Source organism: Anarhichas minor, unplaced genomic scaffold, assembly GCF_050575085.1.
Source record: "Anarhichas minor isolate MPS153535 unplaced genomic scaffold, ASM5057508v1 ptg000058l, whole genome shotgun sequence".
In the NCBI taxonomy this organism is placed as follows: Eukaryota; Metazoa; Chordata; class Actinopteri; order Perciformes; family Anarhichadidae; genus Anarhichas; species Anarhichas minor.
The window spans coordinates 11,251,681-11,266,475 of NW_027466504.1; the positions used below are offsets into that span (position 1 = coordinate 11,251,681).

The following is a 14,795-nucleotide window of genomic DNA, read 5'->3' on the forward strand; positions in this document are numbered from 1 at the left end:
GCCAATTCTTGTCTCATCGTTTCTCTCCCTCACGCGTCTCTTTTTAGGCTTCTCTTGCAAGCTTGTTAAGGAACAACGAACACATTTTCTGAATGAATACATGAATTAGTTCAGAAAATATCAATTATGTTTACATCCCAGTTTGTATCATGCCTGACTATCCAGCTAACTATCAGTTAAACAATGGAAAATAATTATCTCCTCAGTATTTTTATGTTATCTAATATTACAACTCGAGAAACCAATAGACAGTATCTGACAGTAGATGAATGTAAAGTTGTTTTTTTCTGAGACAGACCCTGTTTTTAAATGAGGCAGAGCTGATTGTTAGGAGTACCCGTGATAGTATGCAAAGAGGAATTACAGAACAGCACAGCCATTGTCAAGGACCTCAGCACCCATCATCTATCTTAGTGCTCCACAGGTCGGAAGGCCATAATGCATTATACAGAATAACATTTCACTTGAAATTATAAAGGCACTTGCAAATGACAAGGGAGTACAACATTTAAACCATACTTTGGTTTGGTAGCCTACGTACTGCTCTTCCAAACAGCTCTGCTGTTCGCTTCTGTATTTTATTAACGTAGGCTATAGTTAAGCTAGCTAACTCACTGCAGTCTTTTTTGCTAGCTTATCAAAAATATTTAGCATTAGTTGAAATGACTATGTTGTAAATGATTTTCTTCTCCAGCTGATTTATGCTCGATGTGTGAGCAAACCCTGATGCCAGGTTAGCTTTAGCTACGGACATTTGTTAGCAAGACTAACAACAGCTCTGCTAGCACACGCTAGTGACGCTTTGAGCTAAATGCTAATGTCAGTCTGCTCGCGATAGCGCCGACGTCATGTATGGCAGGTTTGTGAACACTTTGACCACTTTTACCATGAGAGTGTCTGTTAAGTAGCACTTAAGACAAAGTGTAGTTACAGCGGCGGATGATGACATCAGTTTTGTAACGTTAGTTATTTACTCATACACTGAAGTCATAAAAGTCTTGGACACGGTTTGACATCATGATGGCGCCAGAAAAAAAGAGGATAGCCAAAGTTGTTATGATGGGGGGTGAACTTGAGTTTAAAAAAAAAAAAAAAAAAAAAACTTGGCCAGTACTGTTGTGCAAAGCATTTCACCACTTTTTCTCTCTACTTATGTCCTTTCTGTGATTTTTGGGTGGCCTCAAGTCTTTCCTCTGGGCTTTAACTCCTCTGACAGGCCCTTGATAGACCAAGTGTTTGCCTTACCCCTCAGTCATGCCTCCAGGGAGGAAAGTGACGCAGAATCAATGTGATTATGTTGATTCAGTGTTTGCAGCCCCTAAGCAGGTTAACCTCTCTGCTCTCATGGGCCTGTGGGGCTGCCACTCATTCCCAAATGATGACTTGTGCACCAGGCTTGTCAAGACATCCCAGCTCAATTTACCAACAACTAAATAATACAGCTTTCCACTTCCAGACACGCGTGTTATTTTGTCGAACCTATAAACAGACGCATTTGCGGCATTACATCTTTAATTGGTGTTTAAAAATCGTAATTTTCTGCGGGAGGTCTAAGTCATTCTTTGTCATATTAATCTCATTAGCTACAGAGAGAATAAGCTGAGCTCCTGCAAGAATTAAAATAGCTGAAACACACTTTCTAAAATTAGGGCCCTCTTTTTCAAAACTCTACACACTAAAACCAAAAAACATGAATACAAAATATCCTACATCTCTTGCATAAGCAAACACTTCTTTCAAAACTATATAAACTCTTCTAAAACTAGTTGTTTGCATCACAACGTTACACAAAAATACCAAATAAATAGCTGTTTAATTATGGCAACTGCACACTGAGTTGTATAAAACATTATCTAGAATCTTAGCCATTTTCATTTGTAGCATGATGTAAATATAGATAACGAACACAAATGCAATGGGTTTATTGTCAACGCTCATACTCATAATAACAGACACAATTACTTAACTGAAGATAACACAAACATAGTTGCTGTATTGTATTATAAACTAAATACAGTATTACAGTCCAGTAACTCTCCAAAATAGGCCTCCATAGTTGTGCACACTAAACAGCAAACCTGAATTCTCTTTATTGTGTTTTGATTTTCGAAGTGACCTGATTGATTAGAGGTGTTTTCACTTGTGTATTCTGGGTGCAGGTAAGAAAATTATAATTTAGTGTTTAGAATTTAACAAACAAAACACACAGGCTTTTTGAATGATGTGTTTGATGTAGATAACCGTGTGTTTTTGCAAACAGTGTGTTTTCGAATTTCTAACGTAGTGTAATGCAGACAATGTGCTTGTGGTGTAGCATACCTGGTCAATAGGCTACATGAGTTAGTGGTTTCAGTAACTGTCCCAGAAATACCAAATTCTGTGTCTTGGCAATTGCAAAAAACCGTAAGTCTCGCTCTTTCTTGTCCTTGTCCTCCTCAAACCCTCATTCTTCTTGCTATGCCCGTCTCTCCAATGTTGGCATCCATACCTGTTTTTGCCGAGGGACTTATTGGCAGGCTGTCAAAATAAAGGTGGGAGTGTGTTTCACCTCTATACATTGTGCAGTATTCCTGGAGGAAACTACCAAATAGTTAATAGGAAAAAACAGAAACTGAGCTGCATGAACTTTGTCACTTTCAAGTGCTTTTAAACCCTTTCTTTGAGGATTTCGTTTTGACACAAAAGGAAGGAAAAATGATAGAACTGTCAAAAATAGCATTTTAGACAAACACCAACTTGAAATAGACCCATTCACTTGTTTATTTGCATGGCGAAGTTCGTCATGCTCAGTTGCTGCTGAGTCACTGCGTACGTCTGACAGTGACATAATTCACCCAGCAGAGCTGATGAAGAAATCCCATACATATTTAGAGCTCCACGTTTGAATACGATTAGGTCACATAAGCACATAAATTATCTCCGGAGGCACTGAAATTCTGATTTCATCCGTCTCCAAATATTATTCATTTGGAGGAGGAAAGAGTCTGTCAGCCATGCATTTATTGAGCAAATGCTCACGGTTTTGGGAGAGGAAATGCGTTTCGACAGCTGCACGACTGGTAAATAAAAGGAATGCATTCAATAGCTTATGATGTGGTCGTTCCTAATATGAACTTGGTTATTTTGGTTTTGCATCTTGAAGTGTACAGTAGCCTACAGTCTGTTCTTGAACCTTGACGATGTCTTTCAAATGTAAAAAGTAACTTTAATTCAATCATGTAAAAATAGATTATTTATTTAAGAATACCAGTAGTTTCTAAATTGTGAAATTACTGTTATACGAATGTATTTTTTATTGTATGTATGAACTGTGAATATATATATATACTGTATATATACATATACATACATATCTTATTTTGTAACAATCATTTATAACACAGATCTTTTAAATGGTATAAAAGTTTGTGTGTACAATCTGGGTAACAAAATAAAAGCCAAAGGCATTTCACTGCATTGGACGCTGGCACATTAGTGAAAATAATCTCTCACAGGCAGCAGTACTGTATATAATTAACCTAATTATGTAAATTGAAATGCACTGTAAATTCAGACATTAATGTCTAGACATGAGCTTACATGTAATCAAGTTAATTTATCTTGTGTCGACGTCAGAGCACAACTGGGAGTCGTCATTAATGTGAGCCCGTGTTTATTGTCTGCTTCCCCCTTTTTCCCCTCTTGTCATCATTCTCCACTGATGGTGGAGATCCAAGTCCTCCTCTGTGGCTTCCTCTTCTCACTGCTCCCCAGAGGGGGGGGGACTCCCACCGATGGTCTCATTGCCGAAGTGTCAGCCGTACCGCAGACCACCAGACGGGGACTAACAAGATTTTCCCCAAAGCCCCTCACACCCACCTCCCGTTTGTGCTCCGTCTGGCCCGGTCTCCCTCCTCAGAAAAACCTGAACTGATCTTATCAGACGAACCTTCTGGGGGCACAAAAACCTATTAGGAGTTGAATGTTTCCTCTCCAAATTCAGAAATTGAGATACGGGGGTGGATTTATGAGGTGATTCAGGAGACTTTACCATGCTTCACCTTCAGCTAAAGGGAAGGTTTAAATCATAAAGGCAATGACTAACCTGAGATAAAAAAAAATCATCACAGGGGACAGTATTTGAGGTACAGGAGAGAACATTTTGGAAAATCCAGTCTGTAAAAACTGGAGACAAGGTTGGACGTTTAACAAAAGTCCAAGCATTTTTTTTTTTCATGAATTTTTGAGTAATGTGTAATTTTCTTCGTCCAATCAAATTTCCCCATTAATACTCAGACAGGGATAGCTGTATATTTACATCAGTCACATGCCCATCATTTGATTTGATCTATTTAAGTGAGCAATGAATTCCACAACCAACAAACCACATAAACTTGACACAACCTCTGAAGCAGTACGAACATATTTCCTCTTTTATTTACATTCCTTTTCAAATGTTAACATTTTTCGCTATAACTTTTGATCAGGTTGGCATTTGTTCTCATTAAAATAAATTGGCACAAGTAAAACATATGTAGACAAAAGTTTATTTACACCATACAACATTTTGTTTTTAAATATTTTTTTACAGAGCTGCAGATGAGAGAGCTTGCTGGGATCCTTCAAGCAGATTCTGCAGTATTAAAGTTGTGAAATATATTATTTATATAAAAGTGAGTATTATCTTTATTGCATTTAAAGCAATGAAGAATGTAGCTTGACAAACATTCATTTTAATATGACAGAAAAAATCCTCTTTGCCTCCCATGTTTTATATTATAAAGTAAAAAGTGTAGTAATGGCCAAACAGACTGTTATAAACTTTTTAAAAACCTGCATAAATATATACATTGTGCTCCCGGGTCCAGTTTTTGTGAAATCAAAACTAGACCCAATGAAGCTGGGACGACATGGCATGTCATTTGCTTTGTGAGGTTTCATCTTGAGAGATTACCTTTTTTAGCCAATTCCTCAACAGATAATTTGAAACACATGATGGTAAATATTGTACACCAGGCTGCCCCACACTAAGTACACTAGTGAGAATACAAAAAGTAACACTGATGTTTTTTTCCTTATTTTCTTTTTTTCTCCCCCCTCAGTCCTTATATTGTATTGGCACATATTGTCCCTGCCACACTCGTATTATCCAGATATGTATGCCAAGGCTGTTAGAAAAGTCTGTTGCTTTATTCAGTGCAAAATACATCTCTTTCTCCTCCTTTTCTAGTTTGCATCTTCTCCTTCAGACCTCTGTTTGGAAGTCTCCCTCCTGGACGTCTAAGGGTAAGTTGACACACTTTTCCCACTCTGCAGGCGTCATCTCCAGTGAGTCCTTGGTGTCAGATTCTAGTACATTCATAGTGGCGTAATTCTGGTACTCACAGGCTGGATTGTAGCTCTCCCATGGGTTCTTGTTTGGCATTGCCTTGTCCTGTGAACATGGCCAGTGGGGTGTGACATTAGTGGCATGACATCCTCTGCACTGTTATTTTTCCAACAAAACAAAAAAAAAGGACGTTTCCAGTCAAGTCAGTTCATTCAAAAGAACATTGTATGAATTCCTACCCATTGCTAATTGAAAGTAATGAATTAATGCTGTGGGAAGCGCATCAAATAACAAAGGATAATGGTAGTGTGTTAAATGTGACCATGCTTATCGTGGAGTCATAGCAGAACTGTGTCGTGTCCCCCCCCCCCCCCCCCCAAGCTCAGAAACTGGTGCACTATATGGGCTTCATGTGTGAGCCATTCATCTGAATGTGCTCTCATTGACAGTCCCAAATATACTACTGCAAGTAAGGGAGAGAAGCTGCTCCCAGTCTGGGAATATAAAATGGATACCAATGTCTGCAGCCAGCTCTGCAGCAGATTCATTTGGGGAAAAGAGAAAAAGGGGGAGAATGTACCGGAGTTATCGTTTTCTATACAAAATAACTTGCACTGGTAACTAAGCAACGGGCTTTCAAATTACATCGTGCTGTAGGGGTGATTGAAATGTGAGTGAAAAAAGTATTACATTGCAGCCAAAAGGCTGCTGCGTGGCTGACATTCTCGCCAAGCCTAATTTCTATTTCTTGCATTCGATACAAGAAAACATCGGTGCTTGTCTGAGAGAGACGGAAAGGTTGACACCCCCCGTTGTCTCCAGCTGCAGCCAGGTGTGGACAGATGGTGGGACTTTTAACTTAGAGCAAGGTCAAGAAATAATTGTCATAATTCGCCAGACTTCTACATCCAAAGTGACAAAGAAGGAACGTTTCCCCCCCCCCCCCCCCACACAGTTGCAGTAAGAGAACAGCAAACTTAAGGTCATATTTGTATAGATGTTGATAGGTTAAATAATCTGCCATGCATTAATGGAAAAATGATGGGGTTGCTAAGTAGATAAATGTGCATGTAAATAAAAGTGCATTCATGGCCTTGCATTGGAATGGATGCACTCTATTGCAACAAGATTACCAAAGGTCTTTCTTCCCTGAGACTGGCCGTGTGGAGAAAATGCTTCAGTGCTTTTAAGGAGCAGCCCCCCCCCCCCCGCCACCAGCTGCCGGCAGGTCCACTACGCATAGGAAGTTTTACTTCCACGTAAATACTTTGGCTACAAACTGTAACCACTCATTTGCACAATCACACATTACGGTATGTGCCCTGCACCGGATAGCTAAATAGGGTATTTTGATGCTGCTATCATTAATTGGCTAACCGCCACCCCTCCTGGTTTCCTGTTACTCACCATGGTGCCCATATTTGGTATGTCTCGAAATCGGTCCAGGGTTTGAAATTTCTGATTCAGTTCCTGGAACAGCTCCATGTGTCTTTTCCTGGTGTGCATGACTTTCTGCAATGGCAAGGGTTTTTTCTTTGGTATTGACAGCCAATAATGGAAATGCATCTTCCTTTTCACTCCCTCCAACTCTGATCAATTTGTTAGTGTCATGGTAGTTTACTTATAGGCCAGGTTTGAAGCAAATCTACCGGTCTCTGCATATATACACGTGACTGCCAAAATGAAGGAAACACCAAGACAATTAAAGTAAGGGTGATAGGACACTGAAAGCTTGAAGTTTTTTAATTTGCAATGTCTGGGGTATCTGAACTAAACATCATTCTTCTGTGACAAATTGACTAATTTACCACTTTGTTTGCGGAAGGAAAATCCTTACAATCAAACCTTGGCACAAAACTTTCAATTTAAGGGTTGGTGTGCATCCAAGCTAAGACAAAATGCACCCCAGGCCAAACTCGCTGCCAGAAGCCTAATGTTTCCTCTACTTTGAAAGTTTTGTACAATAGATATGCAGCAAAGCCTGATTTAATGATGCAAAGGAAAAGCTAAAACCTGCTAAAGGGGGGTTTAAATATTTTTTTGCAAGCCAATATAATCATTGTTGAAACCAGTGGTAAAATCTGATGTGAAATGTGCAAATGACTTGAAAATCAACATATAGATGGATGGAGGAGATGGAGGAGGACAAAATGTAGATGATAACTGTTGCCCTGTTTGTCAGTTGACAGCCTTGCTTTTATCTAAACTGCACAGCATGTCAATACATCTTGTTGAGTCAAGGCTGTGTACTGTGACTTCAATAAGCTTAAGAGGCTTAACAAGTACTGGTAAATCAAATGACAAACACAACTGCAAAAAAAAAGTCTTTTCTCTGCATTTAAGCATAGATGCATGTGCTCGATCGAAAGAAACATGTTTTTACGTACCTCAAAGTCCATGTCAGAATATCGCGACTTTCTTCTCTGTGAATATAGAACATGATATTAAGTTAATACGTCATCGGTTTAAGATATTTACATTAATACTTTAGGTGTTTGTTGCAGCTCTGTATCCTCTGAGCTTCGTCCACATCAGCATTATGTACCTCTAAGGAGCTCATAGATATTGTAGACCCTGTCTCACTCCTAGAAAGCCCCGCAGATTCCTCCATCTCAGCGAGGAAGTTCTTAACCGCCGTGCGAGGTTCAAAGGGCAGGTTTTGCATCTGCTCGGGAGCGCTGGGGTACTGCTGCTCCAGGTTCACATTCATGTGGTCCATACCTGACGGGCTGATGTTGAAGTCAGGACTCATCTTGTAATGCATCAGCCTCTCGTGTGGCAGCGTATCCATAGTGATGTTCATCTTGGTGTCCTCTTTCAGGAGGGTGGACATGCCCGACCCGGACACCACTGCTGCAGAGGCCCGGGGCATGACTATGTAGTCCGTCTCCATCATCTGGCCCTGCAACGAGTGGCCTTCCATGTCATGGCCAACCATGTCATGGTCACTCTGGCGCATGGCATCGTCGGTGCACAGGTAAACAGTGCGGCGCATGTCAGCGCCGCTGTCGGCCATGCACTGCTCTTTCAGATCCCCTACTCCCATCGGCATGTGCAGAGCTGAGGGCTGCTGGATAATCACTTTGGAGATGATGTTGCCAGGCAACGTGGAGTAGTTCAGGCCCTCGGGGATCTTCTCATCCTCCTCGTCGTTGAGGGAAATGCGGGAGAGGGTGCCGGTTATGGTGGCGGCGCGACAAGAGCCCATGTCTTTGTGGAGTGCTGCAGGACAGAGCGGTACAAGGATTAGTGGTAATTTGTCTGTAATGAAACTAGTGTCACCGTTTAATCTGCGATTATCCAACATACGACCAAAAGAACAGACAAATTCAAATCGATTCTCAAAGGATTTGGTGCTGCAGAGGGACAACTGTAATGGCAAGACAAATAACTGTGAATATGCTTTGAGTGTGACATTACACCTAAATGCAAAGGGACACGACAGCAGGTATCTCGGGAGGATGTAACCGTAAATAAAGCAGAAAGGTTACATTCTGTCCCTGAACGTCTCCCTGTTTAACAGCATGTGGCATCCTAATCCAAATTTAGTGATGGGTGACAACCTTGCGATGCACCAAATATTGTATAATAAACAGCAGCTATCTATTCAGAAATGCCTTCTCATAAGAACACCCTGTCGTCCCCGCTGAGCATTTTAATCTTCGCCTCATGAATCAGTAGGAATTAAGTTGTCTGTTCACAAAAGGCCCGCATGGAGATTACAAGGACAACATAAAAGATCTAACCCTTGCCTTTTTGTTTGAGTCTTATTAAATGCTCAGTGAGGACATGGGGGGAAAACAGTCGGAGTATTCAGTTTACTTGTATATTCTTAAGGGTGACACTGCAGAATATTACTTCTGCTGCTGACAACAATCCCTGTTCATAAACAACCAGTTTAAACTCCTTGAGCCCAGAGAGTAATCTGTAAAAAGCGTCTCTCCCGGACCACAGTGCTACTTTGGTCTGAATCAGGTCATGATTTATAAATGACACCTGTCTGCACTGCCTTTTTGTATCGGGTATGTCCACTTTAGCTTTACAAGACTGTACAGCATGAAGTAATGTGGGTCAGAAGAGCCAGACAGCCCTTTTCGTCTCTTAACAAGCAGTGTTTCTGAGAGCTCTTGGTTATTCCCTGCAGATCCATTTAAGACGTGTTCTTCATTGGTTCGGAAAGGATTGGAGAAAGATGAGGCTCCAGGCCCGTGTTAGTTGCCACCACTAGTTAAACGCATCATCCTATTATTATCCTCCCACTAACCGAGGAAGAAAATCCTCGAAAAAATGAGACACACAGCACCTACGCATCTATTCTATGACAGCGTCTACATGTTAATGAAACACATTATTACGTAGTGCGGCAGCCTGAAGATGGGAAAAGCTGCTGTTATTCACATTTATTGCAGTAAAGACGAAAGTGAATATTCAACAGCTCTCTTAATACTGTTTTGTTCTCAGATTAAAGTCAGTGTTTTGGTAACTGTGGAAAAAAAAAACTCCTGCGGGGATTGTTGGTTGTTATATAACCTCAGCTATTTTTTACCATCTAACCTCTTTTGGGCCTTTGTTTTACATGCAAGTCAAGGAGAATCGTGTTAATAAGAGACCATCTGTTCGTTACCTGATCGGCAGGCGATGTCCACATCTTTCTCGAAGTCCGTCTGGGGGCAGAGGACAGTCAGACAGTCGGTATGACTACAAACAAGGCCTTTTATACTGTAAACTGTGCGTGTATACAAAGCAAGAGCCATCCTCGTGTAAAAGCCAGCTGCAAGATTGGGATCAATGATATATACGTATATATATATACAGTATATATATATATATATATAGTATATATATACTGTATATGCAAAGCAGTCATTGTTTTCTCTGCACCATCCTTACAATATATCAATAATACATTTATGGAAAAGCAGCTGGGAAGTATTCTGTGCTCGCTGCTAATGACCATATTGAACCAGGGGGCCTTGACACTATTCTGCTATCATGAAAACGATTTCACTCCGAGTTGCATTCGAATACTAATGGCAGATCACTGCTATGATGTGCCAGTGGCGTCGTGGTGCTAGATGAGGAGGACTGGTGTCCCATTTAAAAGGTCAGACGGGGAACAGTCCTCTATTACCCTGAGAGAGGAAATGAGAGGGATGCATGGCAAACATGGACAGTAAGTTCAATCAAATGGAAATAAAGAATCGGGCTTCGGGCCTAGAAAAAAAACAAAGGCAAGTAACGCCATTTATCAGAGGGCCAAGTGTCGACCCTGCATGTAATTGCAGCTTTGCAAAAGCATTATGTAGAACCTTATAAACCTATGGGAAACAATGCCTCATGTTTGAGAAGCCATATAATAATGAATAATAATTACAAAAACAGTATTTAGAGCAAGAGTTAAATTAAGGTCAATGGAGAACAAGGAGGTTGTATGTGTATTCTAAATAACCAGGGGACATTGGGTCTAATGGTTAGAGATAACAGTGGGAAACTGTGCCTACCATTATCTGAGCATGCCCATTAGGGAAGGTTCCTGTTGCGTCACCACTGATTGGGTCTTGGCAGTTTCTGAGCCGACATCTGAGAGCATCTTGGACCTAAAGACAGGGGTAATCAGTTATTCGTCATGTCCAGAAAACTGCACGTTACATGCGCTAAAAAAACAAGCCTTTGAAAGTGATTTAATGCTTTTGTTATTAGGTCTTATTCTCTGTCAAGTCCGCCTAAGATTCAGTATTTAACTTTGCGAAGGTTTCTATTCATGGTTGTGATAACAAAGATCATTGGTGAAAGAAAAGATGACTTCAAATCAACCTTTACCTCTTTCCGTAGGACACAGTGGACCATCACAATGACAAAACCCTGCAGTGAGTCAAAGACAGCAAAGAGGATCTGAAAGAGGATGGAGCGCTTGTCTGTCATGGCGAGCACCGCAGACATCCAGGTCAAAGCCAGCAGAGGGAGGACGACACAGGAACTCCACAGGGACGCCCTGAGAGAAGGACGGGAGGATTGTGTAGAGGAAATAAAAGCAAGACAATTGGTGTAGACAACACAATAGGGTCTGGAGTGAAAAGCCGCATCTCCATCAGCGCCTTTTATACTCCAGGGCTTTAATGTGCATGCTAGTAGTAGAGTAAGCGTTCTGTAAAATAAGCATGTAACATTGTATGTTTGCAGTAAAAGACATTCCTATACCGTAGCTCTGATGTACTGTGGATGTAATTGAAACATCAGTTTACGCTGCAGTGGACTTCAAGGTCTAAATGGTAGAGGTGGACACGCTGTACATGCAGAGACTCCCTGTAGCATCGTCTTATTGATTCAGAGGCACTGACGGGCACTTACATTGCATTGCTAGCTGTAGTTGCTGATAAAGCAGTTGTTGATACAACACCACATTTGGCACACTTGAGAGTTAATCCTGTATGCGGCTCACTCATCTGTCTGTGGGACATAGAGACAACAGCATGACAAACAATGCTAACAGCCACTACCCCGACTTTAAATTCTCCCCCGCCATATTAGTAACAGCAGACGCAGCCAATGTGTGGGCGTTTTAATGATTTTCATCTTGCACTGATTCTGCCAAAGAAACACGAAGCTGTGTCGCTCTCGAGAGAGATCTGACCCCTTTATGTTGATGCCTTTTCATGCAGCAAGAAAAGGAGGTCTACATCTCCATATGTGTGTAAAATAAAATCCAAACATGTTTGTATTTTTGCAGGAAGTTAAGAAGAAAGAATGTTTAGAAGAAAAATAGAGGTACTAACAAGGACGTGCTGTCATACCCTGCTCGATGCTTCAGCTTCTTGTCCAGTATGCCATCTCTGGACACGAGTTTATTAAACACCAAGATACCGATCACCATGTTGACCTGTCGATAAGAAGGGAACAGGTATATTAGCTTTTCAATAAATCAACTGCAAAAAGATGATTTCAAAACCAATGTTAAATACATTTCCCATTAGACATTGTACATTCTAGTGATAATTTAATGTCATTATCTCCGCCTGCACTGAGCTTTGACCTCTAGCTTCTATTGTTTGCTCATCTCTGTGACATTTTCAGCCAATAGATGATGCAAGCCCCCGGATAGTCAGCCCTGCACAACAGCCATAAGAAAAGATCTGCCTGACAAGAAATACATGTCTTCTCAAAGGCACCTTCTCCTATTATTAGCAGCAGCACCTAGGCAAATACAAAACTTCAGATTTATAGCAGCTGGGTCGACAATTCTTTTAAATATTCAGCTATTTCAGACCCCTCTAGCTGAGATAAAGAGCTCATTAAGTATTTATACAAATACATTTGGGGACGTTTTCATTCAACCAGCTTTGTGTCTTTGAGACATCTCATTATGATGTTACAGTATCAATACAGTGGTAACAGCATGTATGGTGTTCGTTCGCACTGCAGAGGGTAGTTTCTGCCATTTCTGCCTGTGTTCCTCTGAGGTTCATCCCAAACGGAAACGACAGCACAGCAAGACTTCAAGTCTCTGTGCATCTGAAGCTCAAACCAAGACATTTAGTCGCTTTAACAAAAATAAATCTCAAATGACTTTATTTCTAATCCCACCACAGAAGTTTGACAATGAAAAATGTGACTCAGTTCTCACTGTTCTCTGTCCCTTTGACACTGACTAAGGGATTTGCATAATCACATTCTTTGTGTAATTTTCACAATGTAAATATGAGATGATTAAAATATCCTAGTATATTAGATTTTGAACAAATCTAATGCATAAATACTTTATAACCTCATAGCTACATGGAGCACCATTATGGTAAATGAAAGGGAATTGCTTGAGCACGTTGCCTGATGGGACGCTCATTACTTTGAGTGTGTTCCTCCTGTTAGGCATTTTCATAGCAACGATTTGTCGAGTTTCAACAACTTGTACCACACTGATACTGCACCGTCACTGAGACTACATCGTGGGTTGTGTGGGTGTTATTATTGTATCTTATTATAATGCGTGTGTCTTGATATTATTATTACAAACTGTACAGGTTTTTTAGGAGTAGTGGTTTAGTTTATTATTTGTATTGTCTTTGTCGTAAATCTACATGTCCCTTGCATTCTCAGCATATAAAAGTTCGAAGTGGAGTGGACACGTGATGTCTGAAACATACCAGAACAACAGCAGCTGCTGGTCCAACAAAGGCATACAGGAGCCCACCCTCCAAAGACAACCAACAGCTGCAGGGAAAGCAGGAAAAAACAGTTAAGTCCGACCAAGACATTAGCATCCAAGTTAATGGCGCACACCAGCATACAATTGTATTCCCCTAAATTGTCAGGGGAGAAGTGCCATATGCTGTAACTCTATTTCCAAAGTTTCACAGGGTAATACAATGCTAAAGAGATTTTAAGCAGTGTTTGTGCGTTTGGTATCCAGCAGGGATACAACTCTCACAAAATTGGGATCCTGCTGCGCTATTTTGAAATTTGATTAGGTTCAGGGGACTTTGTTTATGGCACTATTTAGGATAAGTAAGCCACTGCAGGAGCACTTCATCATTACTCTTAAGTGTTAACGTGAACCAACTGTGTGTGCACTGAATAATGAATATAGACAGAAAAAGAAAAAAACTTACTATAAAGGTGTCCCATAGCCTTTTGTTTTGGTGAATCCCATTGAAACAGCAACCACTAAAGCTGGTAATCCTTGAAAACAGAAAACAATCAATAGTTATTCAAGAAGTCGTTGTACTTGTCAGAACTGAGAGCACAAGTCCATTTTAATGCCGAAGAAGTCAGCCTCTCTTAACAAAGTGCGGCTAGACTCACTCTATTAGAAGCTACAGTATGAGACTATAAAATCATCTGAGAGTATATGATCAATTATATGCATTTCAATCAACATGCTGTACTGAATGCCATTAAGCAGCAGAAGAGAACAGACTGTACTGTGCTTTGTCAAAATGGCAGCACAGCATCGAGTCCAGAAAACCACCCAGTGAAATTTCATCACTCTACTGTAAGACATTTCACTGCCCTCCACACCATTTATATGAAGGTTTTTTTTTTCTTTGCTGTATGGCTCCTCATCATAGATTGGTGTAATGGATTCGGTCCTTACAACTGTGTGCTTAGAATATTAACGCTTTTCCTCTCAGAGCAGCGCACGCAGGTGCTATTGATGTAATCAGTTTCCTGGAGGCGCGAGGCGAAGACCCTGTGGCCATGCAGTGCCTCTCTGCAGTGCTGAAGAGGTAAAGAGTGCCGAGTGTACACAAGCATGTCATGAATCACTGTGGAGGCAACAGCCTGGTGGAGACGCTGCACTTCAAACAGGCTGCATAGGGAGACAACAGGTGCCGTGTGCTACATGTCACTCTGGAAATCAGTTTGTCTTCTGCTTGAATACACGTGGTAACCTATAGAGGATTAGAGCGATTCTATTTCAAGTCGTGTATGTAAAAATACATGTTATGTAATGCATTTTTACTGTCACACAGCAGGACATAGATTGTGTTAT

At 40.8% G+C, this 14,795-nt stretch overlaps 1 protein-coding gene across 1 annotated transcript in view; it reads right to left on the bottom strand.

Moving 5' to 3' along the window:
* Window positions 1-5,056: 5,056 nt before the first annotated feature.
* The window catches only part of adgrb3 (adhesion G protein-coupled receptor B3), a 104,931-nt gene continuing 95,192 nt past the window's right edge, over window positions 5,057-14,795 (bottom strand). The window contains exons 20-30 of the mRNA XM_076077161.1: window positions 13,912-13,981; window positions 13,447-13,513; window positions 12,100-12,185; window positions 11,657-11,755; window positions 11,129-11,300; window positions 10,810-10,905; window positions 9,933-9,972; window positions 7,854-8,530; window positions 7,696-7,731; window positions 6,716-6,820; window positions 5,057-5,413 (exon numbers count right to left, since the gene is read on the bottom strand). Coding sequence (XP_075933276.1) covers window positions 5,225-5,413; window positions 6,716-6,820; window positions 7,696-7,731; window positions 7,854-8,530; window positions 9,933-9,972; window positions 10,810-10,905; window positions 11,129-11,300; window positions 11,657-11,755; window positions 12,100-12,185; window positions 13,447-13,513; window positions 13,912-13,981 — 1,637 coding nt within the window. The 3' untranslated portion in view covers window positions 5,057-5,224. The remainder of the gene's footprint in view (window positions 5,414-6,715; window positions 6,821-7,695; window positions 7,732-7,853; window positions 8,531-9,932; window positions 9,973-10,809; window positions 10,906-11,128; window positions 11,301-11,656; window positions 11,756-12,099; window positions 12,186-13,446; window positions 13,514-13,911; window positions 13,982-14,795) is intronic.